The sequence below is a fragment of the Antedon bifida genome, chromosome 6 (genome assembly GCF_963402885.1).
Source record: "Antedon bifida chromosome 6, ecAntBifi1.1, whole genome shotgun sequence".
In the NCBI taxonomy this organism is placed as follows: Eukaryota; Metazoa; Echinodermata; class Crinoidea; order Comatulida; family Antedonidae; genus Antedon; species Antedon bifida.
This window is the reverse complement of record NC_136231.1, coordinates 6,901,896-6,918,085: the sequence shown is the minus strand read 5'-3', so window position 1 is coordinate 6,918,085 and position 16,190 is coordinate 6,901,896. Positions and strand designations below refer to the sequence as shown.

The following is a 16,190-nucleotide window of genomic DNA, read 5'->3' as shown; positions in this document are numbered from 1 at the left end:
CAGAACCAAAACAAATCAAACAAATCAATCAAATCAAATCTTTATTCGTTCCATATATACTAAATTGTACATGGAAAAATTGTTTTCCTCGACAGAAAAATATGGTAAAACTTTCATAATTACATCATACATAGAACAAATTTACAATTTAAAAACATTAATTAAAACATCCATCAACAGTAAAACAGTAAAAATATTTTAAATCATTAACCGTACAACCAATTATATTTGATGCTATCTTAGTAATTCTAATGAGACCTTTCTTGTGTTTCATTTAAATTACCGAACCAAGCAATAAAAGAGATAACATTCTTGCTGTACAGTAAATATTCATTGTCTTGCACAAAATCGTTATTGTCTTTGAAGAATTGCAGCTGCATGTAACAAAAAATTAACTATGATTCAGTGGTGTTTAGGGAACTCAAGTGGCTCTCCAACGCTGGAGGCTTCAGGTATTCTAGCCTTTTTGACATATTTTAATGCCTGTTTTCTTCCTCTGGTCCTGCTCAGGGGGCTCTGTAAGCTATTTAGTCAGTGAGCGCTCAAAGCCATTACGTCACTGCTCAGCATCACAAATAGTTGTACAATTTACCAGATGTATGAACATCGAAAGGTTTGAAAGTTTATTTACAATTACAGATAAGTAGTTACTTAATTAAGTAAACAAACACAGCACTGAAAGTTTTAATTTGCAATTTAATGACCATGTAACTTCATTCCTAGAAAAATAATTTCACATATTTTATTTGTGGAGATGGTTGTTATTGAAACAAATAATGTTAAATATTGTGTTAATGAACAAACCATATAATATATATCATTTGAAAAGAAATAGTGTACAAGAAATCATAAAGATACTATGGAGCTATATACAATTAACTCTATTAAGATACTATAGATCTATAAGATCTATAAACAAATTAATGCATAAATATTTGAGCATCCTGTACGCATTAAAATATTTGTTAATTATTAAATAAATTATTTAGTTCGAGTGCTTGAAAATGTAAATTACCTTGCAGTGTACAAATACTCTAAAATTTACAAACATACTAAAGGCATATCTGAAAATGAATCACACACAAAAAGGGTATTAATTTACTACACAGTGTATAATGGTACTATGGCAAGGTAGATTGGAAGAGGTAGGCACTATATATTCTATCTGTGACACACAGGCATATTTAACGATATAATTGCGGCAGTACATTAGTGGTAGTACACTCTACAGGTTTCGGTGGGAAGGGTAAATATTAATTGGACACACACACACATCTTCCAAATATTGTAGTGTAGTAATGTACAGTACAACCCCAACTTTGGGACACCTCTATTCAATGGACAAACCAATGCATTTCTTTCCTGTGGAATGAAAACGAGGGGAAATTTGTTTTAATATTACAACCAACCCCTGGAATTATTTTGGTCCTAAAGGTGTCTCTTTATTAGAGGTTCTACTGTAATACAATTGGAAAAATTGTGACCGAGGCTAGGAGATGAATCCATGACAATTCGGTCCACTTTTGGTGGGCTTATTTATGCTTATAAAATGCATATCAAAGCTGATAAATATAAGTTGACTGAATCATCCCAGGGTCAAATCACCTCGAATCGTCCCACTACACTAGGAGATAAGGGAAGTAGGACTTCACAACAAAAATAATTCTATTTGAAAAAAATGTTGTGATTTTGGAATGGTGTTATTCCAAAAATATCATCAATGCCAATCATACTCGATTCTAAAGTGATCATTCTACATATCTTAATATTATATTAACACATAGTGTTAAATCTAGTTACCGTAGTATGAACAAATACAAATTTGTACAGTTCATTTATACACTGTTATTTTTGTTCAAATTTCACACTTCAAATAAATATTATTTAATATAATTATTCACTATTATACCAACGATCATGTTTAACTACAGGTTATGGTAGAACTCATAATAATCTCTAAAAACTTATGGAACCCTAATTACCCTGAACATGCTAAACATTCTTAGTACCGGTAAGTTTGAAGAATCAGATATTGACTTAGTATCAGAATACAGTAAGTGTTAACAACTACTATCTCTCCCATACTGGAGACTTGTGGAGTATATTTTATAGTCTTCATACTATAATCAACTTCCTTTCAAAATCATCAAATGTAATGTTAAATGTATTAATATAACAAATTCATAACATATATAAACTGTATCATCTAAAAGTGGAAAATTAACAAAAACAATAAATTTCAAACACCTTTTACAAAATAAGCAATAATTCAACAAAACTCTTGTAGTTTTATTATTATAACCGCCAAAATTCTCCATGAAAAGTGCAAATTATTCGTGAAAATTGTCTGCATGATATAATTAAATACAAATTTCTAGAAAAAATTGCACGTGATATTAAAAATATTCAGCCATTTGTTATTTTTCAGACAGTTAGAGGTCCCCATATCACGGATGAATAGTTGTCTAAGAGGAGCTGATGGAGTTGTGTTGCATGCTCTTGATCTCTTGTTTCCACTACACACATAACTTGGACGTTAAAGATGGCATTCTTTAACCATGCCCGCTCATGGTGAATATCTTTGATACTAAACAGAGAAAAAATAAAAAATTATTTTCTAGAAAAACGGTATTAAAACAGGATGAAGCTTTGCATCAAGGAGCTAAATGTCTTAATAATGTGTATTAAATTGTATATGTATATAGATTTACTGTATAACACTTTTAAGCTCTGTCTACACTATCAGTACATAAGTGGTAGTACACTGTACAGGTTTTCGGTGTGACAAAAAAAATGTGATGTGCCCATAATAATACGGACACAATGATGTCATATCACTAATATTTTTGGGCACATCACAATTTTTTTGTCAAACTACTTTGATAGTGTAGACAGAGCTTTAAATTATTCAACTGATGATTTACGAAATAGACTGAATAAAGAAAAATAAAATAAAAATAAATTGTCTAGATTTGACCTTATAAAGTATAACACGCTAAATAGTAATTTAATAAATATATAGCATATATATATAGTCGAAAACCAGTGCTCAAATTTTGGCTGCGGTGTACATTAAAGGTTGGTTTTTTTTAAACTCACAAAGGCCAATTCAATATTGAATAACATTTTAAATATTTGCCAGCAGTATTTTATTTAGAAAACAAAAATGGAACAATATCTTTTTTATTGCAATTTAAAATACAGTCATACCTTACTCCCAGATCAGCAATTAGTTTTGTGAGTTCTGCTATACCACCAGGTCTATCACTTACAGTCACAACAAATTTACACAATCTCCCATCGGCTGCTAGACCTCTTTCCAAGCATCTTCCAAGAACTGTTGTATCGATGTTACCACCACACAATGGTATAACAACCCTATTTTTGAAGAAAAAATTATCCAACAATTTAAAATGATGAAATTAATCACATTACATAAATAGAAATCGTAGATATGGTACTGTTCCAGCGAGCTCTCATAAGAGAGCTTCAAAGTGCTGGAGAATGGAGCAAGGTAAATGGTTCCTCTGTTTTTCGTTTTTTGATTATCTTAGGATAATTTGTGATCATTTTTGTGTGCTGCAAAGCACTGGGAAACATTGTTTAATGTGCTATATAATATTACTATTATTATTATAGAGCTATAAAATTAGTTCCATGGTGCAACTAAGTATGATGTGAATTTTCCCCATACTTAACACAATATTCCAGTGTTTCAGGTGGACTCAAAAACCACAATTTATTGATAATGTACTCAGATAATTTTGTATTGGAGTTTCATGTTAATGGTGAAATGAATTTCAGAAATGGTTTTACTAAGGTTATTAATAAAGCAAGTCACCCTGCAAACAGACCTTAGGTCACTGGAACTATTAATTTTGCTAAAAGCAATGCATATGAGATAACTTCCAGGTCAACATAGAATTACATAGCTTCTTTATATTACAAATTCTAATTTAAAAAACAGATTTGTGGGCCTACCTTTTACCCTTAAGTTCTGGCAGCTTGTTCCCCAACAGTGCTGCTAATGCCGTAGCACCAGCGCCCTCTACAACAGCTTTTTCAAGCTCAACCAACCTTAAGATTGACAGTGCAATAAAGTCCTCACTATAATAAATGAAAACAAAAAAATTATTGGGTAAAATTCCAGTAGTTAGGCCCCATGGCAGGTCAAAACTTGATAGGACATCATCCATTTAATAAAGGTGATAATATCGACATATTGCACGTTGCCAAACATTTAACAATATATCTTGATAATATGATCAAATAATAATTCTCAGGGGGCTGGCTATGAAATTTGGCAAAAATTAGACAGGTGGTATTATACTTATATTATATAGATTGTATTAATTTTGATTTACCAAAGCCTGAATTAAGAGATGGGATTACATTCAAGCTTGGGATTATACTAGGTCATGTATAGTATTTGAAATTGTTTTCTTTCCATCTTTTTATCACTAATATGTATGTATATTTTATCAAAATACCCTTTTGCAATCTTGTTACTTACCTTACTGTTACAACTTTATCAATAATATCTTTAGCTGTTTCAAAGGCATTAACACCCACAAGTGGAACAGCAAGACCTGTAAAACAAATATAAATAAGTAAATAGTAATATATAATTAGTTAAATCCAAAGGCAAATTACTGAAAAAATGACAATACTGTGGGTATCAGTGGCTGGATCTCAATGACGATAAAGTAAAATAGCCAGAAAATTTAGCAGAGCTTTCGGGTAACAGCCCTTCATCCGCACTCAGCGTTCTGTTTTTTTTTTTCCCTTCTTTCTTTCTCTTCCAATTTTGTGTCTCGCGTATCTCAAAAAACATAAACATAACATTTAATATGGACATTTATGTGAAGTTGTGCACCTCCTATTTTTGAATGACGTCAGAGTTGCGCAACATGACTTACGCACGATTTTATGAATTTTTATGATCGATTATAGACTAGAAACCAAACTTTATTGGTCATTGACACTTGGGAAAAGTTTAATTTCACCTATGCTACACTGTATGTAGTATGTATACAGTATATACTGTGTATATACTATATGACACAATATAGACAGAATTCAATACTAACATATTCTTCAGGTCATAATGGTATAATCTTTTCTGTGTGCAACATTACAACGTATGGCGTGCATGTGGCGTTTGTCGTGCGAATAACTAACTTGTCAAAGTGACGAGTTCATATCTAGTTTATTTTTAATTTAGACATAAAGGATATAATTATAATATAATTATTAGTAAAAGTAATGTAAGTAAGTAAGTGTAATACACCCTCATAAAAAAAAGGCAATATCAATTGAACAATTTTAAAAAAAAAGTGAAGTTTGATGCTGTACTTGGTCATTACTCCAAAGAACTGGCATCATGATATAGGAAAAGCTAAGCTTGTAATTATAAATTCCTTAACTCACCATCTGCCAATGTTGGTCCTGCAGCAGTGTAAACTGGTCTACCAGCCTCTAAAGATGCTTTAAAACTGGCACATTCTTCAGACTCAACACCCTAAAAAAGAGAGTTAAATTTCAATATATTAATCTACAAATATCCAAACAATGTTCTGGATGTTTCTGGTATACCAGTAATAGAGTAACTCTCTACACACTATGAACAGAATCTTTAGTAACAACATTTCTAAAAATTAACACTTACGATTACAAGCGTTTTCGGGGACAAACTCTTAATGGCAAGGGCTGTTCCAGCAATCAAACCTCCTCCTCCTATTGGAATTATCACTGCATCAATATCTGCAATTTGCTCAACAATTTCAAGACCCATTGTACCCTGACCAGCAATGATGTGTGGATTATCATACCTGTAAAAGACATTTAAACATTAATAATGCTGATTGTTATCATACTTTTGTTCAAAAGCGTGGTTCCCACTAGCATGCAATTGGCGAAAAGAAAGAGCCCTTCCAATAATTGTGCTTGCCCCCGTCTGCGTGAAATCAAACCTGCTTGTTGTGCATCAACATAGAATTGCCATACACTTTAACCAGGTTTACCCTGCATACTTTTGAGTATGTGCTGTACTATGTTTTCCAGTGTTCTTTTCAAACTGAGTTTATTTCCCGTAGCAATGTTTGCAGCACTGTTGCATCGTCGTCGGCATTGTCATCATAGCACTTTGCGTTTCTGTGTTGCATTGCATTTTTTTATTTAATTTAATTTAATTTTGGATTTATATAGCGCTTTTCCAAGTGACCAAAGCGCTGTACAATAGAAAATACTATATACTCAACAAAACTTACAAAATACAAAAAATAGAAAATTGAATGAAAATACAAAAATATATATATATAAAAACTATGAGGGCCTATACAAAAAGTTACCGTAATATCATAAACATTATTTAGGAAAGAGATAGGTTTTTAACATTTTCTTGAAATATTGCACATTTATGGCTTCACGAATATAAGATGGTAAGTTATTCCACAATCTAGGACCGATGACAGAAAAACACTTATCGCCAAACGACCTCTTGGTCTTGGGGATGGCAAGACGGGTATGGTCTTGGGTAGATCGAAGTCCATGCCGACCAGAATGGTGTTTGTTTATAAGGTCCTGTAAATAACCAGGTGCTGAGCCATACAGACAGTTGTACACATGCACTAAGATCTTGAATTCAATTCTCTGCTGGACAGGCAACCAATGCAGCTCCCCAATGAGAGGAGACGCAGTGGTGCGCTTGCTAGCTTGAAAAATAAGACGTGCAGCGCTATTTTGCAGTGTTTGCAAACGTCGGACGTCTGAAACAGCCAATCCACCGAGCAAAGAGTTGCCATAGTCCAGTCGGGAAAGAATTAAAGATCTTACTACATGTGTACAAGTAGAGCGGTCTATGAAACACCGAATCCTACTCAAATTACGAAGATGGAAGTTTACCCTACTACGCAATGTACTAACATGATTTTTCATAGAGAGTTGGTTATCAAGCATGATACCAAGATTTTTAATCTTACTGGATGGGGTGATTATAGATTCACCGATTTTCAAATCAAGTTGGGGTATAGCCTTAACATGCCTATTAGATGAAATCACGAAAAACTCAGTTTTTGAATCATTGAGCTTTAGTTTGTTGATCATCATCCACGAACGTATTTCAGTAATGCATTCGGTAAGTTTAAACTTAGCGGCGGAGATATCCTCCTCCGACTTTGAATCAAAGCTAACGTAAAGCTGTATGTCATCAGCATATATGTGATACACTACTTCAAATTGCCTAATGATATCTGCAATAGGTTGCGCATACATAGTAAAGATAGATGGACCTACGATGGACCCTTGAGGTACACCATATCTCAAAACATGATTCTGCGAGTATTCACCTAGAACACAGACTCTATTTACACGTTCATGATGGTAACTAGCAAACCAGTTTAATGCAGTACCGGAGATACCAAATTCACTCTGCATTCGATTTACAAGGATGTCATGGTCTATGGTGTCGAATGCAGAGGAGAGATCTAGTAGGACCAACATAATTGATTTACCTTTGTCAAGTTCATTTAACATATCATTCTTAACCCGCAAAAGGGCAGTTTCCGTACTATGAGATGATTTATATGCAGACTGGTACGGTTCAGTAAGATCGTTGTTCTGGAGATGCTCTTTAAAACTAGAGACTGCGGGATATTCAATTATTTTACCTAACGTTGGGAGGTTGGAGACAGGCCGGTAATTTTTAAACACATCAGGATTTAAGGTTGGTTTCTTAATCAAAGGGGTAATAATCGCTTGACGAAGGATAATAGGAAATATCCCTGCTCTCAGAGAATTATTAACAATGGACGTGATACTCGGCAATAATGTATCAATACAGCGTTTCAGTAACCAAGTGGGCATAGGATCCAGTGGACTTGTTTTATTAGGAAGTTTAGTGATAATTTTCCTAACATCTTCCTCGTTCAGTTTTACAAAAGTATCTAACATATTTACACACTTACTTAATTTATCACTAAGGATATTATTGTCAGAATTTAAGATTTCGTTTTGACTGACATTGTATACATTATCATTCTTATCATTATTTATATGGCACATTTGATCAAGTTCAGATCTAATGTTAGACACCTTATCAGTGAAATATTGTGCAAATTGATTGCTCAGAACAAGGTTAGAGGAACTTGCAGGAAGTTTACTGACAGATGAATTTAACAGACTATTAAGAGTATTAAACATGGTTTTAGCATTTGCACCATTTAGTGTTTCTTGGAAAAAGTTGGTTTTACGTTCCTTGATAAGTTTAGTAACTTTAACATTTTGCTTAAGGTACATTTCACGATCTTCACCAGAGGGAGTTTTTCTCCACTTGCGTTCGAGTTGTCTACGCTCACGACGCGAGTCTTTTACATCATCAGTATACCATTTAGGTTGTCTGATCAGCTTCAGGGACCGTGATTTCTCCGGGCAATGTCTATCAAGTACTTCGCGAATAGAACTATTATATAACTCAGCTTGAGAATTGGGATCATTTGTCAGAAGAATACACTTCGTCGCACGATCGAGATCTGGTATGAAAGATTCCATGTCTAGATCTTTAAACGATCTACGGGTGATAATTCTTCTTTCGGGACATGGTTTAAACCTATTGATACTACACTCTATCATGTTATGATCAGATCCATATCTGCATGGTGATACAGTAATGGATGACTCGCATGTAATAAGATCATCTTCTGGATGACAAATAACATGATCTAGCGTATTTCCACATTTATGCGTTGGGCTGTTAACGTACTGTTTCATGTTGTGTTCTGCCAAAGAAGTTAAAAATCGCGACACGTCTTGTTTTGTAGGATCATTAACATGAACATTCAGATCACCCATAATCAATGGTTTGCCAGGGAGTGTAGATACGACACCCAGGAAACTGTCAAACTCTTCAAAAAATTGATTATGTGTAAAGCCATTTTTCTTTGAGGGTGGTGGTCGATAGACTGCAATAAAACGAACAAACTTTGAGTTGCCAGTTATTGAAGCATGTTCAAAAGTGACGGTATCTATTCCTGTAGGTGAAATACCTAGCTTCAGACTTGATTTGCTGATGATTGCAATACCGCCGTGTCTATCACCAGGTCTTGGAAAGTTTAAGAAAGAGTACCCTAATGGCGTACATTCACCAATAATAACAGGGTCTTCTTCAGACAACCAAGACTCTGTGATAGTCAAAACATCAACATCATTGTGTTCTTGTGGGAACACAGCTTAAACTCACCCATTGATATAAGCAAGACCCTGTTTTCTTCCTATCTTCATGGCAAGATTTTTTGACTATGAAATAAAAAAATATCATTAAGATCGACGATTAGATTAAAGAATCAGGCAAGAGAAAAATTATCACTCTTCTCTGGTATGAATATAGTACTTCTAAATGCTGCATTAGGGGCAAGCTATTCCCTGGTATGAATACTATTAAGAATTCTCTTAAGATACTGTTATCCGCTGCATTAGGTGGAGAAATAAAGAAAGTAGTTATAGGAATTCATTTCAGAGTAGAAATTTCTCTTCTCTGCCAACATGAGACGAGAAGACAATGCGACATATTACGGCACTGTTTCGAAGGCTTATTGTTGGTAAATATTATTAGGATTATGTATTCTTACCATGTAGAAACTTCATGCCCCCTTTTCTCAACCATCATACGTACCTCACCAATATCAGCTCCGTGTATTATTACATTCGCTTGTTGCTGCCTACATAGGCTGACTTTCATGATTGGTGCAACAATCGGCATGACAACCGTTACCGGGATGCCAAGATCCTTGCCGTGATAAGAAAGTGCTAACGCATGGTTTCCAGCAGATGCTGCTATAACGCCTTTCTTTTTCTGGGCCTAAAGTGAAAATTTATTTCATTTAGCAATTAAAAAGCAATCCTAAAATAGAAAATTATAATTTCCCGGCAATACTAATTGAATGAACAGAATACAGAAATAAAACAAACAGTAAACAGAATCAATGCATTACATATTTGTAATATTTCTTGGTCAGTACCATTAAGCTCTGTCTACACTATCACACTAGTTTGACAAAAAAGTGTGATGTTCCCAAATAGGATGGTGATATGCCCAAATATGGTAGTGACATGACATCATCATGTCCATATATGGTCACATCACACTTTTTTTTCACATAATGTTTGATAGTGTAGACAGAGCATTAGGGACCATGTCAAAATGATTCTACTGCAGTTCTTGCAGTAACTACATATTTTTTACTGCAATAGTATATGACTTTAGTTTGTTTTAATGTAGAAGTTATCGAGGCAGTCACTTGAACATTACCCAAAAAAAGGGGTTTATTTTAATTTTTTTTTACAGGTTACAGGTTTTGATATGATCCCCAGTTTAAACAGGGAAAAAATTCAACTATTATAATTAAAATGTTTAAGAAAATTTAAGCAGCCTGAATTATTTAAAAGTCAAATTCCTTATTCATTTAAAAACAAATACAAACTGGATTTAAAAAAATAGATTTTCCTAATTATTCAATAATCACAAATTACTAGCTGTGACAGTAAAATTGGCATCAAATTAAAACATCTGTTCATCTGATATAACATTACCTTATTTAGCATAAGAAGTGTATTTCTTGCTCCCCTTTCTTTAAAGCTGTTAACAAATGAATTTAAAAAAATTATACTATAATGCATTTTTCTCATACAATTTGCGTTAAACCATGCAATGAATTGATATATGCTTATTACTAGACATTCCCTTGTACCCTTTTTCTGTAGGGTTTCTTCTCTGTCTGTCCCATCATTATCACCCTGAATATGGATATTTCTAAAAAGGGGTTCTACTATATGTTCTAAAATCGTAATGTTGAAAGAAAAAGGGAAACAGAAAGAAAGTGGTTGATGGATTCTATGTTCGTTTTAATGAGGCCAAAATCAGAATGTTTTTATTAGGTCCCAATGGTCCATCATCCTACATCAAAATATTCCGTTTTATAAGGCCTAAATATATAGGCCTAAATAAGCTGTTCAGACACAGAATTCTGAAAAAAATAGGACTTACCTTCCTGTAAATTGTAAAAATTCTTTCTTAAAATATATCTCCATCCCTGTCAGTGCAGACATGTGTGATTTCTGATTGAGAAAAATGTTTTTAAACAATGAATAAATTTTGATTTTCACAATCTCAAGCTTCCTTGTCTTTTGCTTACTTAATATTTGAGTTCTTAAAATAGTATATATTTCAATGTCAGTGTACAAAGGAATCATATCTAAAGAATTCTACTGCAGTAACTACACTTAAGTCAATGCAATCATTTTTAGCAATTTTAGTGCAATGAGCAACCATATGTAATTACTGCAGTAATTGAAGTAGGATAATCTTAAAATTCCTAATTGATTGTCAATTAAAGGCAATTTTTCTGTTTCCCAAATGATATAGATGAGATAGCAGCCACTATTTCTGAGCACACTAGTTTTCAGACTATGAAATTGCAGTTTTCTGCCTATTACTTGCTCCTGGCAAGATGAACTTTTAAGAACTTTTGCCGAATAAATATTATTATTACCTCCGCCAAGGAGGTTATGTTTTCACCCCTGTATGTTTGTGTGTGTGTGTGTCTGTCTGTGAACAGCCTGGAGGCCACAGTTTTTATCCGATTCTCACCAAATTTGGACACAATGATCTATGCCTCAAAAGCTCGGACGAGTTCGTATTTGAGGGGAAAAGGTCAGAGGTCACAACTAACAAAAAACTATTTTACTGCCTAGAGACCACAGTTTTTATCCGATTCTCACCAAACTTAGCCACAATGATCAATGACACATCATATAATTGTGGTTAAATTTTGAAGGGTCAGGGTCAAAGATCAAGGTCCCCAAAAAAAAAAAAAATAAAAAAAAAAAAAATCTCAGCGGGACTTGAACCTGCGATCTCAACTGTGAGAGGCTGGATACATAACCATTACACCAAACTCTCATCCACAACTTTGTAGTGTGCAGTTAGTCTATTTACATTTAGAACTAATTTTAAAAAATGTAAAAAAATATATATATTTTCCGGGGACATTTTATGTAGGGGAATTTTACAGTAGGCGGAGGTTTGTACTCTCGGAGTACCCTCTAGTTGATAATATTATTACAGTATTACCAAACATTTTCTAAATGCTAACCTGACAAGGAGTCCTCTGTATTCCACTTTTGATCTTATACGCAGCCGCACTAACATCCTGGAACTTTACACAGATAGGATTATCAGGGTCGCACAACTCGTCTTTTAGATCACCATCCTTCATGTCATCTACTTCAGTATTATTGTGATTTGTGTTCCCATTCTGAGAACAATCTTCAATACCCAATTTTTGGACTTTATCTTCGATTCCGTTTGTCGTGCAAATTGTAGAAGTCATATTTTCCTAAATTTCTAATCTGAAAAGAGAAACGATCATCAGAAAAGGGCAGGAGTCCTTTAAAAAAAATGTTTAAAACAATTAATGTCATAAACAAATTTTTAAATATGTACTATGATTGAAAAATTTAAAACTTTAATGTAATGGGTTACATACCAAACCTGTAGCAAAGGGGTTTTGAGGACTTTAACAACGAATCCCCTTCTTCTAGGATTGCTGTTTTAAAACTAGAAAGCAGTATAGAAAATTATAGGCCTACTAATCTAGCTGATGACAATTTTGTCCATTTTTATGGAAAAACAAACCTCTCTGACTATGGTCTTGGATATCATGCATCATTTCATTCTTAAACATTTATAGAGCCATTACAAAAACAAAATAGTTATATCATGGGTTCTAGCTATGGATAGGTGTTTGTCTTACTAACTATAGACAGGGGCGTCGGAAGATCCAGGGGTGTTTTTTTTAATGAGAGAGCGCTAACAAAAACATATTATAATCGTTGGAAATCAATCAATATTTGTCAAAAAGGGTTAGCATACAACTACCCATTTATAGCTACCATTCTGCTAGGACCCACTGAATTCCTGTGTCTTATTTTCTATTTTACACAAACTAAAACTAAAGGTCTTATTTTAGGTTAAAGTCTTCATTTCAAATCACCCACACTAAGCCATTGTACTAGCCATTAAATCTCAAATTCTACTGATTATTAAAATATTAAAGGATTTTAATGCCAATGCCAAGTGTATCTTTTGAGTTGTTGTTGAATGTAACTATTCATGCATGAAGGTTATAAAGCACAGAATCAACAAAAGACAGGACCTAGAATTATTTGTAGACCTACCAATTTTATTGCATCAAAGTCTTGGTAACTAATAAAATCAGGCTTAAAGTTACACAGTTGATACATAATATTGGATACAGATTTATCTTATTTTCAGATTAGGGCACTATTTTTCTTCTTTTTTTTGTGAAAATAGTGAAGGTATGTTATGTGTTGTGGGTCAGTCTAATTACCGAAAACAACCGTAAACAACCGAAAACAAACCGAAAACAAAATAAAAAAATCTAAATACCGAAAACAAATTTGTATAATATTTTTGTTAATATCGCCCTCTATTGATGGGTGTGTCTAAAGCTAAGACCATACAGAGAGAAAACCGCGCGCGCAAAAGCCAAGGAAGACCCTACGAAATGGTAGTGTGCACAAAATACAACTCAAAATCGTACAAATTCAATGAAATACACCGTAGACTATATTTACTTACAAAATCTATAAACACATTTCGTTTTTAGTCTTTCCAAAAACAAAGCATTTGACCTAACTTTGCGTTTTCGTCCCCGGTTTTCGTCACTTAAGTTAATACTGAAGTGATTAAGGATAAAAACGTTATTTAAGGATAATAACATTACTTACTCGACTACGGTAATTTTACTGAATAGATTTTATTGTGAATCCTTTATCGTGAGCTGGTTTTAAGAATACTTTATAGTCCCTAATATTATCAATATTCTTAAAAATATCATTTTTGTTTTATTATCTTTGAAAATCTATAATTAAATTGATCATGATTATAAACCATAGTCAATTTACTTTCTATACTATGGATTAACGTGATTCACAATTATTGTGACTGTGAGGAGTAGGCTAATTATGCGTTCGTTTCTGGATCAAAAATCGAAAGACTAAAATTAAAATATTTTTATAGATTCTGTATAAAGTAAATGCGATGTTATCATTGATTGATTGTACGATTTTGAGTTGTATTTTGTGCACACTTCTACCATTTCGTAGGGTCTTCCTTGGCTTTTTCGCACGCGGTTTTCGCTCTGTTATGGTCTTAGCTTTAGAAACAACCATCAATAGAGGGCGATATTAAAACAAATATTATACAAAATTTGTTTTCGGTATTTAGATTATTTTATTTTGTTTTCGGTTTGTTTTCGGTTGTTTTTGGTTGTTTTCGGTTGTTTTGGTTGTTTTCGGTTATTTTCGGTTGTTTTCGGTAATTAGACTGACCGTGTGTTGTAAACAGTAAAAGGTTAGTTTAGTTTAGTTTCTTTGTATATATTGTTATTTATTAATTATTAATATTTAATACAGTATAATTAAAGTATCTTATTTTTTAATTTATGTTAATAAAAAAGCACATTATTTATATAATAAATGAATGCAGGCGATATATTATATATAGGCTACCTTCAACCAATTCCAACCCAGACCAGAGAGTAAAATATATGACAAACCTTACATACTAACAAGTTTAATAAGTTAATGTATTATAATTAAGGCTAGGCCTTCTATCCGTGGATAGTGGACCGGTTATGACCTTCTTTTTGAGCTACGTCAATAGATAGGATAATAAATCGCGATCATACTTGTAACTTGCTAGGCCTAACTAGCTAGCTAGCCTACCTAGGCTAGTACTAGTAGTAGGCTAGCTAGGCGGTAGCGGTAGGCCTATCCCGTCCACTATAACAGCAATCATATAATCATAGTAATGACGTAGGCCTATATTTGTGGAAACCAACAAACTGCACTCACCACATAGCATTATTGTCAAACAAAATATAATCTAACTTACGAATAAAAAGCTATAATACTGTAGTACGAAAACGTTCTTCGTAAAGTCGAAACAGTCGTCGTCCTTGCTTCTTGAATTGTGTGTTCGTGTTGTTTTTGTAAAACAGGGTCAAGTCATGATATTGCGTCATACCAAAAATGTGTGGTTGTGTTTCACGTACACAAACGTAACGGATGTCACCAATTTAAACGTTTCTGATTGGTCAAAAATGACACACCTCATTCACGCCCCCACAAAATTTACGCAGTAAACTTCTAGTACATACATATGCAGTATTTCAATTTGAAAACTATTATGTGTATATAGGCCTATTTTCAGTACTTAATTATAATAAACTTTTACAAACTTTTTGACGTAACAGTTTAAAGTCATTGTTCTTTCTTCAGCTTTTTTTGATATTCTATTTAATAATTTAAGAAATAATGATTTATTTAAAAAAAAAAGTAGGCTATCGATCGTGACTTTTGAATTACTTTGACCAAAACTATAATATGACGTATTTGACGTGCGAATAAATACTCATAAACTCGACTGTCAATATAACACACAAACACATAACCTTAAGTAATAATTCAAACCCATTGTTCCTCTGCTAACAAAAATAACTTTATTTTGGCCTAATTATTAGATTTTAAAAATAGCCTTACTAGGCCTATATGATTCATTCACGTCAACCACATAGTACAGTACTCACATGAAGTAATCTTGTAAGAAGACAATACAGTAGGCCTACGTTCGGTATTGCGTCTTATTCAACAATAGGCCTGCCTTATTATTAATTCCGTGATATTCGTTTATAAAAAACGGAAAATAATATTAAATTGAAGGTTGTTCGTCATAGGAATATAAATCACAAGTCACGCATCCTTTATGATAGAGGAAATGCTGTAATATCTCAAGTAACGTGATACCAACTTCTGGGGATTTCCCGTAAGGTTTCTAACCGAACTTCAAACTTTTTTTTATACCTAGAAATTGCTCTTAACCGCCTTAATAGTGTCACGTACGTGAACCGGAGAATTTCTAATGTGTCTAGAAATTTACTTATCTAGAAAACTCAGATATCTTGGGTTTTCTAGCGCTTGAAAACTGAAAACTGAGACCTGAGTTTTCTGGTCCGAGTTTCTCAGATTCCAATACCAGCAAACTGCCTGTCTACTACGTTCGTTGATAAATGATGGAGAATTCCTCTATCGTTTAGATTATTGATACAATCCAC

At 33.4% G+C, this 16,190-nt stretch overlaps 1 protein-coding gene across 2 annotated transcripts; it reads right to left on the bottom strand.

Moving 5' to 3' along the window:
- Positions 1-1,681: 1,681 nt before the first annotated feature.
- LOC144844139 (L-threonine ammonia-lyase-like) lies at positions 1,682-15,063 on the bottom strand. Of its 2 annotated transcripts, none has more exons than XM_078700885.1 (12): positions 14,972-15,063; positions 12,147-12,402; positions 11,039-11,109; positions 10,585-10,630; positions 9,668-9,853; positions 9,236-9,291; positions 5,669-5,831; positions 5,431-5,521; positions 4,514-4,589; positions 3,982-4,107; positions 3,211-3,378; positions 1,682-2,587 (listed from the first exon to the last, which is right to left on the bottom strand). In XM_078700885.1, the coding sequence occupies exons 2-12, from the start codon at positions 12,381-12,383 to the stop codon at positions 2,425-2,427; spliced, it is 1,383 nt and encodes a 460-aa protein (XP_078557011.1). In that variant the 5' UTR covers positions 12,384-12,402; positions 14,972-15,063; the 3' UTR covers positions 1,682-2,424. The 2 variants fall into 2 exon arrangements, with proteins under 2 accessions (XP_078557011.1, XP_078557012.1); XM_078700886.1 differs by lacking the exon at positions 14,972-15,063 and adding an exon at positions 12,540-12,550.
- Positions 15,064-16,190: the final 1,127 nt, after the last annotated feature.